Source organism: Stigmatopora argus, chromosome 2 (genome assembly GCF_051989625.1).
Source record: "Stigmatopora argus isolate UIUO_Sarg chromosome 2, RoL_Sarg_1.0, whole genome shotgun sequence".
Taxonomy (NCBI): domain Eukaryota; kingdom Metazoa; phylum Chordata; class Actinopteri; order Syngnathiformes; family Syngnathidae; genus Stigmatopora; species Stigmatopora argus.
In genome coordinates, this window is record NC_135388.1 from 15,471,062 (window position 1) to 15,486,168 (window position 15,107).

General features: G+C 40.8%; 1 protein-coding gene across 2 annotated transcripts in view; it reads left to right on the top strand.

Moving 5' to 3' along the window:
* The window catches only part of ankrd11 (ankyrin repeat domain 11), a 75,970-nt gene that overhangs the window by 56,749 nt on the left and 4,114 nt on the right, over positions 1 to 15,107 (top strand). Inside the window, exons 5-13 of one of the 2 annotated variants that reach the window (XM_077588018.1) lie at positions 4,338 to 4,511; positions 5,219 to 5,419; positions 5,537 to 5,679; positions 5,925 to 6,072; positions 6,175 to 10,552; positions 10,630 to 13,288; positions 13,800 to 13,898; positions 14,100 to 14,243; positions 14,326 to 14,418. In XM_077588018.1, coding sequence (XP_077444144.1) covers positions 4,338 to 4,511; positions 5,219 to 5,419; positions 5,537 to 5,679; positions 5,925 to 6,072; positions 6,175 to 10,552; positions 10,630 to 13,288; positions 13,800 to 13,898; positions 14,100 to 14,243; positions 14,326 to 14,418 — 8,039 coding nt within the window. The remainder of the gene's footprint in view (positions 1 to 4,337; positions 4,512 to 5,218; positions 5,420 to 5,536; positions 5,680 to 5,924; positions 6,073 to 6,174; positions 10,553 to 10,629; positions 13,289 to 13,799; positions 13,899 to 14,099; positions 14,244 to 14,325; positions 14,419 to 15,107) is intronic. The other variant, XM_077588019.1, reaches the window with a different exon arrangement.

Consider the following 15,107-nt stretch of genomic DNA (forward strand, 5'->3'; position numbering starts at 1 on the left):
CTTGCTCTGATAAAACCTGTAGTAATATTTTTCCACATGGTTAGATGTATATTTTTTATGTGAAATAAGTCTGCAAAGTCAGTGCAAAACATTGACATAAACATCCTGTTAGCCATTTCCTGTCTCTTCTGCTTTGACTTCCTGTTTTTACAATGTGAGTTCCCCAAGCATTGTTTCACTGAAGCGCCACGGTCAAACATGAAGTATGTGCTCAAGCTGGTTATGGCGGTTGTTCATGTCACAAAGTGTTGTACTGATCAGGAATGTAATTTGTTATGAACTGTTAAACATTAACAGACGGTTTAATGTGCTATTATATTTTGGGGGAAAAGGGAAATGGTCCTATGTAATACGATAATTACTCACGGTGCTCCTTATCCTATGTCATTGAAAATGTACCCTATAATGGACATTATATACTTGGTGTACAAATTCTATGCCCTGTGGAATTTGACTTAGGAAATACAGTACAGACACTCCCCTACTTACGAACGCAATTGGTTCCGAGCGATTGTTCATAAGTTGAATTTGTTTGTGAGTTGATTCAGTGCTATATTTTGTATTATAATTTATGTTTAAGGCCGATATAAGTATATTGAAGGTTTATATAAGTGCATTTGTATGTTTAAGGCTTGTATAAGTAACACGCATTGGTTTGTACTGAAAAAAAAAACATTTAATAAAATGGAGAGAATATGTACAGTACTGTAGAGAGAGAGAGAGATTTATGTATTAGAAACTGGCCAAAAGAAGCGACCTAATGACGATTGCAGTTTTCTTCTTTTTTTCATCATAAATGATGCGGTAGCACTGTATGGCATCATTCAATTGATTTGCAAACTTTGTGCAACGTTCAATATTTGGGTCCTGCTGCTCGATCTTTCTGTTTATAAATGGTACTGATGCTCGAACGATTCAATGCCCGTGAAACGCTCACCACTCTCACGCGCATCAAGCTTCGTTATTATTGCCACTCGTTTCAAATGAAATGGCTTGCCTCTTCCTTGCAACTCCCTCAATAGAAGCCTTTAGCTTTTTACCAACCATATTCAATATTGGATGCATGAGATATTTAATGATACAAATGAAAAAGGTTCTTTGCACACTGGAGATACATTCACGCACTTCCGCATTGCAACGAAGAAGAAGGTAGATGCTGGGTGAGCTGAGCTCTCACAGCGCCAGGCGTATTAGCGGCGGAAAGAAGTACTACTCCGAAAAAGGCGCGAAATACAAAATTGGACTTGTGAACATTTTTGGACTTAAACGCAATTTGCAGACATGTTCGTATGTACCGTTGTTCGTAAGTTGAATGTTCGTAAGTAGGGGAGCGTCTGTACACATTTTACATTGGGACATTACTTATGGTTGTTATAAATGCCTTGTCATTAAAGTTTTACATTACACAGAGTATGTTATACATTTGATAATGAATAAAAGAAAAATAATATTTGAATTAATTTTGAAGCCACCGCAGCAAGTGCAGTTAACTGATTCATATTTTACATTTACTATACATTTACACTTTATGTGTTGTTGAATATTCTCTTTAATTAAGTATTTTTTTTCTCCGGACATTAAATTGATCCCAACCTGACTTTAATAGACTAACGCAAAGCATCTTCTAAGACAACAATAAAAGTTAGTTGCAATCTGTTGAATGGTCTGGGATTGAAATGGTTCATTTCTCATTTATAGCATGTACATTTTTGTAGGTTCACATATTCTACAGGAGTGCAGATACCGCGGTGGCTAATCCTCTGACCATTTTGAAGGAGTTGCCTTGTGTCAAAGTTAAACTTGTCAAGTGCATAATTTTAAATAAAATATTTTTAAATCATTATTCATCAAACTGACGGACTGAAAGCTTGAGATGGATGCAGCAGGTATTTCATCAAAAATGAAAACAATTCTAAGGTTTCTCTAACATTCCAATGTTATTCAGAGCTGTCAAATACTACAAATCTTCCATATTTTACTATGCCAGTTTTTACGAAACTGCTATGCATTTTGTATCAAAACAATGGAGAAAAAAAATCATTTTTGTTGTTGTTGTTTTTTTTTAGCAATTTACACGAAAAAGATTATAAGGTTGGCTTGCCATTTTAACTTACCATAACAATTAATTTCGAAACACAACGTCATGTTCTAAATAAGTTTTGCATTTCGAACGTTTTGAAAATGTTCAATTATTTTGAATTGAAAGTTAAGTAGCGTGCTCTATTTTCAACGACACATGTACATTCTCATAAGTTGTTTCAAACAGTGTAGATGTCTGTTAGCTATGTTAGACTGACAATCAGTGGGCTGAATCGTACCTGTCCATTCCTGTTAAATTATGCCAACCCACTCCTCGTGTGTGTGGCTTCAAATTTTTCATGGCAGTCAGCTTCAGAATATGAGCAGAACCTGATTACTCATTTGCATTTTGAAATTAAAAAAACAGTTATGTGCTAGTTTGATGTCCTTACTTTCTATCCATTTGTGTAATTTTTGCAGCTTTTTGTAGCAACTATCCATTTATGTAATTTTTGCAGCTTTTTTTTTTTTTAGCAACTATCCATTTGTGTAATTTTTGCAGCTTTTTGTAGCAACTTGTAAATAAATATAAACTGAAAGTGCTAGGGTAGCACTTTCTTCTGTGGCTCCCAAAACATGTTTTGACTGCTTCTGCGGTTCTCCCTGTTCAAGTCTTTGCTGATGGAATGTGTCTAAATGGCAAATGCTGCGGCGAGCATACGGGGATTTATCAAAGGGGGGTGGGGACACGAGCTGAAAGTGTTCACAGATGTTGCTGAAAGTTCATCAGTTTTAACTTGTGACCACTATTTGTTCCAAGTATGAATGCCTACCGTAGCCTGAACACTGGTATTTGTCCCAGGTTTAATTTTACTGTGACACAACAAAGAAGATTCTGAAAAAGCCTACTTTCACCGTCATTTTTATAGACGAGTGTTTGATACTGAAAATGTTTGTGACATTGTGGTCAGATCATATTTCTCAATGTGTTGTTTTATCTGTTTAAATGGCAGATGCTACAATCATTGACTAGCTGTAGCCTAGCTAAGGGTCATCAGATGGTATGTTGCTGCTCAAAATAATTGCTGGGTGTGCCTTTGTAGAGCAGCTGCTTTTGTCCCATCGCAGTCTCCAGTCAGACTGGCAGGCAGGCAGGCATTTGGTGACCTTGGCAAGGCTGTATCCAATTGAATGTGAACCAACTATTTTGTAATAACTGCAGTTCTGCCAAGTCACACCCTGTTCCTTACTTGAACTGATTGGCTTGAAAACAAACAACACAGCCTGGTGGAGTGTGGAGGCTTCCCTTCTAAATGCTCCACTACAGTTCAATGGTTTGGAGGCAACCTGACAATTTTTTTGTTTTTCCATGAAATCCAAAAAGTCATCCTTATTAAGTAGCAACATTACACAGCAAAATTAATAGAACATATAGTCAAGACTTTGACAAGGTTAGAAATAACGTATTTTATTTTTATTTTTCCCTTCAAACTTTACTTTCAGTAAAAAAAGACTCCTTTTGCAGTAATTACAGCATTGTAGACCTCAGGCATTGTAGCTGTGGATTTGTTGTGGTAAAACCCACACTTCCTCAAATGCCATCCATTGGATTGGCTATATGGGCACTTCTTGCTACCATTCGGTAAAGCTGCTCCCAAAACAGTTGGTTCAGGTGACTGTTACTGGACTGGCTACTCCATTATGAATAGAAGAATAGATATGCCCTCAACCCTCCTACTTTTCCAGCATGAAAGTGACCCAAACCATTACATTACCTCCATCATGCTTGACAGATGGGATCAGGCACAACTCAGAGAGGTTAATGTATTCCACCGCGGCTTTCGAGGTGAACTTCCTGCTTCTCCGTACGTATTGGGGAGCCAGCTCAGTCACGTGTACACTAATTATTTTTTCATTATTTCGTGCTTAATATCGATTATCATCATATGCATTTTCTTCACACTACCCTTCATTGCACCGGCTTGCTTCGGATCCATTGTTTCCCTTTATTCTGCACTGACGAACACACAAAAATACCGGGAAAAATGCAACGGTCCGCCCAGTGCTTGTAGAAATCTTTGCACGAGGGAGATGCGGCAAGAAAGACAGCGCTGAAATCATAAGTGGCCTGGCCACCTGGCTGTCTCGAATGTTCGTATCTCGAAATTTGTCTCGTATCTCAAAGTAAATATTTGCTCGGAATTTTACTTGTATCTCAAATTGCTCGTATGTGGGGGGACTCGTATGTCAAGGTATTACTGTAATAGTTCCATGATCACTGACATCTTGCCCCATCTTTTTCTTTTTTTGAAACACAGAGAAACCAGGTCCAGAGAGGAAGCGCATTAAAAAGGAGCCCACAAACACCCGGAAGACAGGCATGGCGTTTGGAATGGGGATGCCCGGCATCCGGGCAGGGTACCCCCTCTCTGAGCGGCAGCAGGTGGCCCTGCTCATGCAAATGACTGCTGAGGAGTCCGTCAACAGTCCAGGTGCGTGCTTACCATGTAGACCACGTCTTCTGTTGCACACTAGGAAAGAGGCATAGGAGAAATGCTGAATGCAGTTAGAGTTGGGTGGGCGGCCAGTTGGTATTTTTCTTATTAATGTAACATTTAGTCCAGAAATGATTACTTAGACTGAGATAAACTGAGAATCAGAAGAGCTGTATGAACAAAATATTTTGTGATAGTGGAAACATTGATGCAGCGTCTAGTTAAACTTAGAAATATATATTCTGCATTGTCACAGTTGGTGGCCATGTATTTCAGGTTTGAAATTAGTCATTTTCCTTTCGCCCGCAATATTGAACTTGCGTAGATGTTATAACTATATGCTTGGTGTCCGGATGCATAGATATATTTCTCTGGAATTGGCAAAGAACGACATTCCAAGTTCTCTTCCTTGTCAGCAAGTCTTGTTGCTACTATGCAGGCTCTTTTGAGTGCTACACACATAAAAATCACCAAATAAAAAGTTCATTTCTACATCATATTACAATGTGTGTGGATGACAAACTAACTTTTTTTTTTTTTACATCAAACCAAGTGTTTTATAAATCGCATTCAAAACCATTCTTTGAGTGAGGATGCCCCCCAATGGCAAAAAGACTAGCAACAGTATTGCTTTGAATGAATTTATTACGTTAAGACACAATCTATTTAAAGGAGAGAATCATGTGTTCTTTTCCTTTCAACAGACACAACACCAAAGCACCAGTCACAGTCTAGTCTAGGTCAGAAGGGAACGCCAAACTCTGCATCTAAAACCAAAGATAAAGTGAATAAAAGAAATGAGAGAGGAGAGACACGGCTGCACAGGGCAGCAATCCGTGGTGAGGTTCGCCGCATTAAGGAACTCATCAACGAGGGAGCCGATGTGAATGTTAAAGACTTTGCTGGTGAGTTGTTCTGTAAGATTTTTTTTTGCCTTTTGTCTCACAAACTGATACAATAGTCTAATAAGAAAGTGACTCTCAGGATGTCGAATAAAAAATATTTCATTCCGCTGTACTTAGGCTGGACCGCATTGCATGAGGCATGTAACAGGGGGTATTATGATGTGGCCAAGCAGCTGCTGGCAGCCGGAGCGGAGGTCAATACCAAGGGTTTAGATGATGACACCCCTCTCCATGATGCATCTAACAATGGACATTTTAAGGTAAGATGATTTTTAACCTTTATAAGTCAACGCATGTGCTTGCGCGTCCTGTGTGTCATTGTCATATCATTTTGTCAAGCTTCATAACTTTGCTATTACGTCATCCATGTGCTTGCGGTACCCTTCGTATGAAAGTGCAGAAATGGAGATTCACTCTCGTTTTAAGTGACTATTCATTCTCATTTTTCTCCTATTTATTTTTTAATTCTGAATAAGGTTTTTGATTTTTTTTTTCTTTTCCCCAGGTGGTTAAGCTACTTTTGCGGTATGGAGGGGACCCACGACAGAGCAACCGAAGAGGTGAAACGCCTTTGAATGTGGCCAACTCTCCAACCATGCTCAATTTGTTGCTTGGGAAAGGCACATACACCTCAAGTGAAGAGAGTTCCTCGGGTGTGTAGTTTTTAATGTTAATAGTAAAAAATAGTGTGTTTTAGTACTTTATAAAAAAAAAATTATGATTTAATATTTCCTTCATTTTTTTTCTCCATACAGAATCTTCAGAAGAGGAGGATGCTCCTTCATGTGCCCCATCTAGCTCGGTTGATGGCAATAACACAGACTCAGAGTTTGAGAAAGGCTTGAAGTTAAAAGGGAAAACATTAGACCAACCTAAATCAGCTGTCACGCCTGTTAAAGATGAGTACGAATTTGATGAAGATGATGAAGAGGAGCGAATCCCCCCTGTGGACGACAAGCACCTTTTGAAAAAAGACTTCCGCAAAGATACAGTCACCAAGGCCAACAGCTTCATCTCCATACCCAAGATGGAGGTCAAAACCTATTCCAAAAGCAACTCACTCACACCAAAGAAAGCCGTCAGGCGTATCATCTCGGACAGTAACAGTTCTGATGAGGATGATAGAACGCTGTGTTTCACACCAGCACCCACACCACGACAACAAGCCCTTCAAACAAATGCCAAGACGAGAGACTCTGGAAATCCTAGTTCCAAACAACTAAAAGATAAGAATAAAGTTAAAAAGAAGAGAAAGAAGGAAAGCAAAAACAATCTTGGCAAAGAAGTCCGGTTTGGTAAAATAAATGACAAATTATGTACGTCTGATTCTGATTGTGGTGATATGGAGAGTGAAGACGATAAAGGATCAAACTGCATTAAGGATTCTTCATTGATTGTAAAAGAATCCACTGTATTCAACACGTCCTCCTCCTCACATGGAAACTTGAACTCCCAGAAACAAGCGCCATCATTAGCGGAACAACACCCAAAACAGTGGCGGACTGATGGATGGAAGACTGTGTCATCTCCAACGTGGTCCGAAGTAAGTTCTCTGTCTGATTCTGTTAGAACAAGACAGTCCAGTGAATCTGACTATTCCTCTGGTGAGTCTAGTGTTGAGTCAGTCAAGCAAGTTAAGAGGAAAGGACAAGAGAACAAGAAGAAGAATAACAATGTACACAACAACACGATTGACAAGAAAAATTCGGACATCTACAAAAATACCAATACAGATAGTACAGCCTCCAAAACTGATGTTGATGGTAAAGTTCTCAAGAAGCATAAGGTGAAGCACAAGCACAAATGCAAAGAAAAGGATAAAGCACCTAGTCTTGTGCTCAATCAAGACATGAATGAAAAATTTGTAAAAAGCTATTCATTTGATTTCGATGATTCAAGACAAAAGTCCGTAATTGTGGAGTCAGAATCCCAAACTGAAGGCAAGATCAAATTATCAAAACACGAAAAAGACCATTCAAAAAAGGAAGAAAGGCTTTCAAAAAGCAAGTCTGAGGAGAATTGGTCATCTGGCAAAGACTTGCATAGGACAGCAGACAAGGAAAAAAATAAGAAAACAAAGGACTCCACCAAAGACAAAACTAATAAGGAAGAGCGAGAAAAGCCTGTGAAATCTGTCAAGGAAAAAGCAAAGGAAGAGAAACAAAAAAACCACAAAGAAGAGAAAAAGAAAAAATCCAAGGAGAAGTCGAGACCAGATAAAAAGAGTGAGCAGAAAGAGGAAAAGCATATAAAGGTTGATAAGGACAAAAACACAAAGGAGGAGAAATGTAAAAAGGACAAAGTTCTGAAGGAAGAGTCAGAGTATGAAAGCTATGATGTCAATAACCGTTTCCTCAACCTGGATGACACAAAGCTTAGTGCCTCGGATGACCATCATGACAGATGGGGTTCAGAGATGTCGTCGGACTCTTCCCTCTACGGAGAGGACAGCTGGGATGCCCCAGTTAAAGAATACAAGGAATACAAAGCCAACAATTCTGTTAAACTGATTGTTGAAACAGTCAAGGAGGAGACGAGGAGGAAAGAGAAAATAAAAGACAAGAAATCCGATCATAGTGAGAAAAGGCCAGAAAAAGATATCCAGTCCAAAAAGAAAGACAAAGATTCTTCAGAAAAGACCAGTGAAAAGAAAAAAGATTGGTCAGAAAAGCAAAAACTGAACTCAAGTCACTCTGTTGAAAAAGATAAAAAGCGTAAAGAAATGATGGAACTAAGTAAAGAGAAAAAGGACAAAGATTCTCAGGACAACAGCCGAGATCGCAAAGATTCGTATGACTTCGTGAAGGAGAGAAAGGAAACAAAGACAAAACAAGATTTTATTAGAGAAGAGTATGTCAATGACACTTTCTTCAAAGAAATGGATGTTGTCTGTAAATCAGCTGACATCCGTGAAAGAAACCAGGCTGGTAAGGAGAAGGAAAAAAAGTTTGAAGGAATAGAAAAGCGAGAAAAAACAAAAACGGAGAAACACAAAGACAAAATTAAAGATAGAGGAACTGATCAAGAGAAGGAGAAGAGTGATAAAATCTCTGCCGAGAAAGCTGCCAAGGAAAAAGAACTTGATCGGGCAGCCAAAGACAAGAAGGAGGCTGCAAAAGACAAATACAAAGACTCTCATGGCAAAGATCGGAAGATGTCATCGGAACAAGCAAAGGACAAGAAAGAGAAGACCTCCCATGACAAACATACTGACAGAGAGAAAGATTTCTTGGAGGTGAAGAAAGAGGAGAAAAGGCCAGAGAAAATCAGGGAAAAAACATGGTACAAAATAGCCGACATTTTTACTGATGAAAGTGATGATGAGGACAGTTACAATGGCTCTATTTCTCAAGTTTCTGATTCTATCAGAAAAGACTTAACTCCTGACCTGGATGATCTGGATCACTTCACACCAGACAAAGTAAGGAAAATGTCATCTGAGACTAAACACAATGCTGAAAAGGCTAAAGACAAAGAACATAAGGAGAAGAAGAAGGAAAAGGCCACATTTGACACAGGTAAAGAGCGGAAGGGCTCCCTTGAGAAACACAACAAAGACAAGAAAGAATCTGCTGATGTCAAACACAAGGAAAGAAAAGACAGAATGTCAGTGGATTCAAACCATGAGAAGAAAAATAAACAGAAGCTCTTGGACAAAAGAGACAACAGTGACGATAAATCAAAAAGCAAATACAAAGACAAACTGGATAACCCCAAGGAACGAAAACTGTCAAAGGGCAGCGGTGAGAATGAAAAGTCCCTCCTTGAAAAATTGGAAGAAGAAGCTATGAACGACTATAAGGATGACTCCAATGACAAGAACAGTGACATTTCCCTGGACAGTTTCACTGACAGAGGTCAAGAACCCATCCTCACAAGTTACTATGACTCTATCAGCCTTGCAGATATAACTGATGACAGGAGAGACTGTCTCTCTATATCGACACCCCAGGATAAATTCCGAGAGAAGGAAAGACACAGACATTCTTCATCCTCCTCTTCCAAGAAAAGCCACGACAAAGATAAGGAAAGAGTCAAAAAGGACAAAGGGGACAAACGTGATAAAGCTGAAGAAATCAGAGACATGTACAGTCGCAGGGAAAGTTTACCGTTTGAGAAAGAGCCCATGCCCCTCGAGGCAGATCCTTATACCTTCCCATATGGCAGTAAGGGGGAAGGTGAAGACGACTTTGATAAGACGTTAGAATTTGAAAAAGAGATGTCTAAAAAGGACAAATCAACAGCTGTCATCAGTGATCGAATGAAGGACAAAAAGAAAAAAGAAAAACACAAAGATAAAATAAAGGATGAAAGAGGCAAGCACATTGACGGCTCGAAGTCAGGATTGAAAGATAGCCCTCAGATCACCATTCTGAAAGAAAGATCAAGAGAAGAAAGCCCTAAATTTGACATTAAGAAAGAAAGGAATCGGGATATACTCGACAAAGACAACAGGTTAGATCACACCAAGCCCAAAATTAAAGACGAAAATGAAAAGCTTAATCAGTCCAAAGATACGGGGCGGAAAGATAACCGTCCACGTGAAAAACTCCTGGTGGATGGTGATTATCAAATGACTAGTTTTGGCCAGATGTTGAGTCTGAAGGATCAAGAAATTGAAGAGCGCCATAAAAGACATAAAGAAAGGATGAAACAAATGGAGAAACTGAGACCTAAGTCAGGAGATCCCAAACTTAAGGACAAAACAAAGTCTACTGAAGAAGTGAGGAAGAACCGCGGTGAGCTGTCCTCTAAGAAATCAAACAGCCTCGAGTCTGGGCTTAAAGAGAAGAAGCCGAAGGACATTAGTCAACCAGCTCAAATAATGTCCCCTAGTAGGAAGTTTCAACAGCCTACAGACAACAGTCACAACTCAAAAGACTGGCTGCCTGGCCATCAAACGAAAGAGAATCTACCAGCTTCTCCCAGATCCGAACATAACAGGCCCACTGGCGTCCCCACACCAACATCTGTCATCTCTTGCCCCAGTTATGAGGAAGTAATGCAGACTCCACGGACCCCATCTTGTAGTGCCGAAGATTACCCTGATATTATGCTTGATGGTCTAGATTGCCAGAACTCATCAGCAATGACGATGTCTATGAATGCGTGTTCACCGTCCTTTTTTGAAAGGTATTTTTTCACTTAGTTGTTTATCTACTGTTATTCTTAATTGTGTTCTAATGTTCTTTCTTTTTAATGTCCACCAGTAGGTACTCTCAAGGTTTTCAGGAAGGCACTTGCCCAACCCCGGCAAAGAATCTCCAGTTACCACTCATCGGCCGCTCTGCTTCCTCTGACGTTCGCAGGCCTCTAGAGGAGGAGTTTAAAATTGAGGCTGACAAGTTCCTGCGACAGCATAGTGATACATCAGCTGAGTTTGATCCTACGGCTGCTTCGCACTCTCTAGAAGACAAATTGGCCTCAGTGGATAGACTCGAGCGTTTGCCCTCGCCCTATTTTTCTCCGATTAGGTTGCTGTCTCCTCGGCAGGAGCCGATTCAGCCTACGCCGGATCTGCCAACACCAATGCTAACGTGCGCAGATAGTAATGAGCATCTTTCTGATAGTGTTTACAATAGTTACTTGCCTAAGCCATCAACACCAGTTCACAGGCCAGATCCACAAGAGCCCTGCTTCGATATTGCTGCACCACCAACGCCAGCGCCTGCAGCATTGCCTCCACTGGATATTGATGACATAGCTGAACCTCACCACAGTGAGCCTAACCTGGTCCTCTCAGATCTCCCTTCAGTCATGGAGGAAAGGGATGAAGAAGATGAGGAGGAGGATGAAGGCGAAGACCTTGATTTTGATGATAGAACAAGTGATGATCATTGTGCTGTGGGTGAGACGCAAAAAACACAGGAATCATCATTCCCCGCTCAAGTTGAGGACCCCTTGAGAAAGAGTTGGCATGTTGAGTCACCAGATCAACAAGATCCAGTAGTTCATCATTTCTCTCCACAGCATTCGGAACCCAACCAAGAGGAAAACTGTTTCGATCACAGCATGAGTTGGAACCATGATGTAGACCTTAAATCTCCCCACCGAACATACGGGGAGATAGAAGCTGCAGTGTCTAAAATAACCAGTCCTTATTCTCATTCAGACAATGAGCTGCAGCACTTGTCCGGCCACCCATCTGTAACTCCTCCCTATGCCACCTGGAATAGGTGGCACAAGGAAGAAGACCCTGAGGATTTTGATGAGCAGAAGGAGGCTGTGGCTGACATTCCTTCGCCAGAGAGACCTGATAATGCTCTGGAGGTCGAAAACAGTTATTTAAATACTTCCTCATCCTCCACAAGACTTGAGTCTTTTTTCCAGGACTGCAACAAATCAAATATTGAGATGACTCACGAGATGGAGACAGAGACTACGTGTGACGAGCCAGGTACCACGCAGACCTCACATAACTTCTGCCCTACCACTGAGGGACACCTGACTCCAGCTGTTGCCCCTGAGCCAGTTGTGCCCTGGGCAGATCCCTTTTCTACTGATGCAGATGAGCTAGATGACCTTGGACCTTTCTCATTACCAGACCTCCCTCTCCCAGAAAAGTCAGAAGAAGTTGATCATCGAGGCTCTGAATTTTGTGACCTTACAAAGACTGTGCAATCTCACATTCGTCATACAATTATGGATGTTGATGACCATGATTTAATGCAGGTGGACCATTCAGTTCTTATGGACAATAGGTGCCCCGGTGAAGATCAGAGGCTTGGAGAACCCACTGGACAAGACTTAGTTGTACCATCATCCCATGACGATTTTCAGCAGGAGTTGGACCCTGAGCCTCAGAGTGTTCCAGTCAATAGCCCTTTGACTTTTTCGCAACAGAGCATCATAATGGAGACTAAAATGCAGTATGGCGCCTCGCATGAGTCTGAGCCTGATATTTTGTTTTCATCTGTAAAATCTGAGAGCAGCCAGCTACATCACATCCAGATTCATCCCATGGCTGAGTCTTTGCAGTTATCAAACGAAAACCTTTCAGTTGACAAGCCAGAGGAGAGAAAGGAGGAAATATCCGATCCCCCAATGGAATCTTTATCGCACGATCCTGTTCCGCATCCCCCAGTGCCTGTTACCCCTCCCAGTTGCCCGGAGCATTTAGACGCTCAAGAAATAATACAAAAGCCAGCTCCAGTACCCCAAAGCACAGTGTTGACAGATATTCCCAAAAAGGTGGATGAAATCCCACAGAGAATGACACGCAACCGAGCCAAGAACAATGCTTCTGCCGTAGTTCCTTCTCCCAGCATAACACCTTCAACAACTTCCCTTTCTGTGACCATTAGTCCGGTAGTCACTATTACCGCTATTCCTACGAGAACACCAACTCCGACTTCAGTGTTGGCCTTTTCATCCCTGAAGAAAGAAAAAGACTCTCTGCTTAGCATCTCAACTCCTGCGTCCAATTCAACTCTGACTCTATCTGTACCAAGTTCTTTGACTACGTCACCTACAGTGGTTCTGAGCAAAACAAGTAAAGGGCGTCCACTACCAACAGAAGATGATGATTCTCAGACCCAGCACCCACGTAAAAGAAAGTTTCAGCGTTCAACGGGGCAACAGATGCAAGTGCAGCTGGTGAACACAGCCATGCAACAGACTCGAGAAATGATTCAGCAAACATTGGCCGTGGTTGTCAATGCCATAAAGTTGGATGACATTGAGCCTTACCACAGTGACCGTTCCAATCCTTATTTCGATTATCTTCAGATTAGGAAAAAGATTGAGGAAAAGAGGAAAATATTGTGCTACATCACCCCGCAGGCCCCACAGTGCTATGCTGAGTATGTGACGTATACTGGCTCATATCTGTTGGATGGGAAGCCACTCAGCAAGCTTCATATACCAGTGGTAAGTTAAAATAGATTATCTTAACTTTTTTTGTTTCCATGCATATGCTGGGTTAAAACACGCGTGGCTTGGTTGACGTTTGCCATCTCTTTTGCAAGTCGTATCACTCTACAAATGACGATAAATCAAAGCAGTGAGGGTGTCATGTCACACTGCTGTACAGCCACTCGCTAATTGAACCGCAAAGTTTTAATATGAGCAATCATCTCTTTGCAGAGGCAAGCAAAAAAGCAAACCTAAAATAGCTTCAAAAAGGAGACTGAGCTTCATCACAAATTTTCTTGGAAACCTGATATAATGACACACAGGTTTCTTATGTATATCCATTCTTCTTCCATGCCGCTTATCCTTACGAGGTTTGTGGGGGTGCTGGAGCCAATCCCACCTAACTGGGCAGTAGGCAGGGAACAACACACAACTCTCAAAGTTTCACACAGTCTTTGGTTTAGTAAAAAAAATGTCTTTATCTGATGTCATTTGTTGCAGATGATTATTTTTTTTTTTCCAACAGATTGCCCCTCCACCGTCATTGTCTGAGCCTCTAAAAGATCTCTTCAGACAACAGGAGGCCGTGAGGGGAAAGCTCCGGTTACAGCATAGTATAGAACGGGTAAGAAAACCTAATCTCGATATACCAGCAATGATTTCTTGCATTGCATTTTTGTATGTGTTTAGCAGCACTCTTTAACTAAGGCGGTCAAATTCACACGGGGAGCTTCATGAGTAGAAAGTTTAAGTCTGTACTGGAAAGCATTGAATTCACCTTTTTTTTTTAATCTCGTTTACCGATTCTTGGGCTCCATTGTCACAGGAGAAGCTCATTGTTTCTTGTGAGCAAGAAGTGTTACGAGTCCACTGCAGAGCTGCAAGGACAATAGCCAATCAGGCTGTTCCATTTAGTGCCTGCACCATGCTTTTAGACTCTGAAGTATACAATATGCCATCAGAAAGCCAGGTAGGACATATACAGATCTTTACAATGAAAAATGATGCATGATTCTGTTTTATTTTGCTCTTAACGTGGTCTCTTTGGCCAGGGTGATGAAAACAAATCGGTCAGAGATCGTTTCAACGCACGACAGTTCATCTCCTGGATTCAGGACGTCGACGATAAATATGATCGTATGAAGGTAAAACATTTGTGAGCGGGTGCTACTTTTGGAGCGTTACATATTGTGTCAGGAGTGCCCCAATTTACACATTTTTCAAGTTGGGTATGGGCAGTTTTTTTTTGGAGTCCACATACGTGTCAAAATACGTTTAACTGTTGTGTTTATCGCCACCTCTGGCTGAGGGGACTTATCTATTAACAAAGCTAACTATTGTAATGTACATTTCAAAAAGGAACTAACCCCACTTTTTACTTTGCAAGAAATGCTTATGTCATTACTGTTACAAACATTTATCTAATACTATACTTGTGATGTAAGAAAAAAGCTAATAACAGGTGACATATGTCATTCTTACTGGAGAGCCATATTGGTATACCAGCTTTAATTATAGCCACTTCCTTCTATTGCCGGCAGCTGGCACCATATTTTACATTATATTCGATGACAGCGTAACAAATTGTAGATTTTGTTACTGTCTAGGATTTTTGGGGTGTGTGTTTGTGGCATCACTACAGTCATACAAAGTAGTCAATGAAAGCTTGAAGAATTGTATTTATTGCTAAACAATGTTGTATGGGGCACTTTACATACAGTGGGTGAAGGAGGGGTTGATTTATTTCTCGCTGAGGAAAACAGAAATGAACCAAAAAATGGTGTAACTTTACTTTTGACACAGCAAGAGCTCATTGAGCGGATCCAGAATGGGC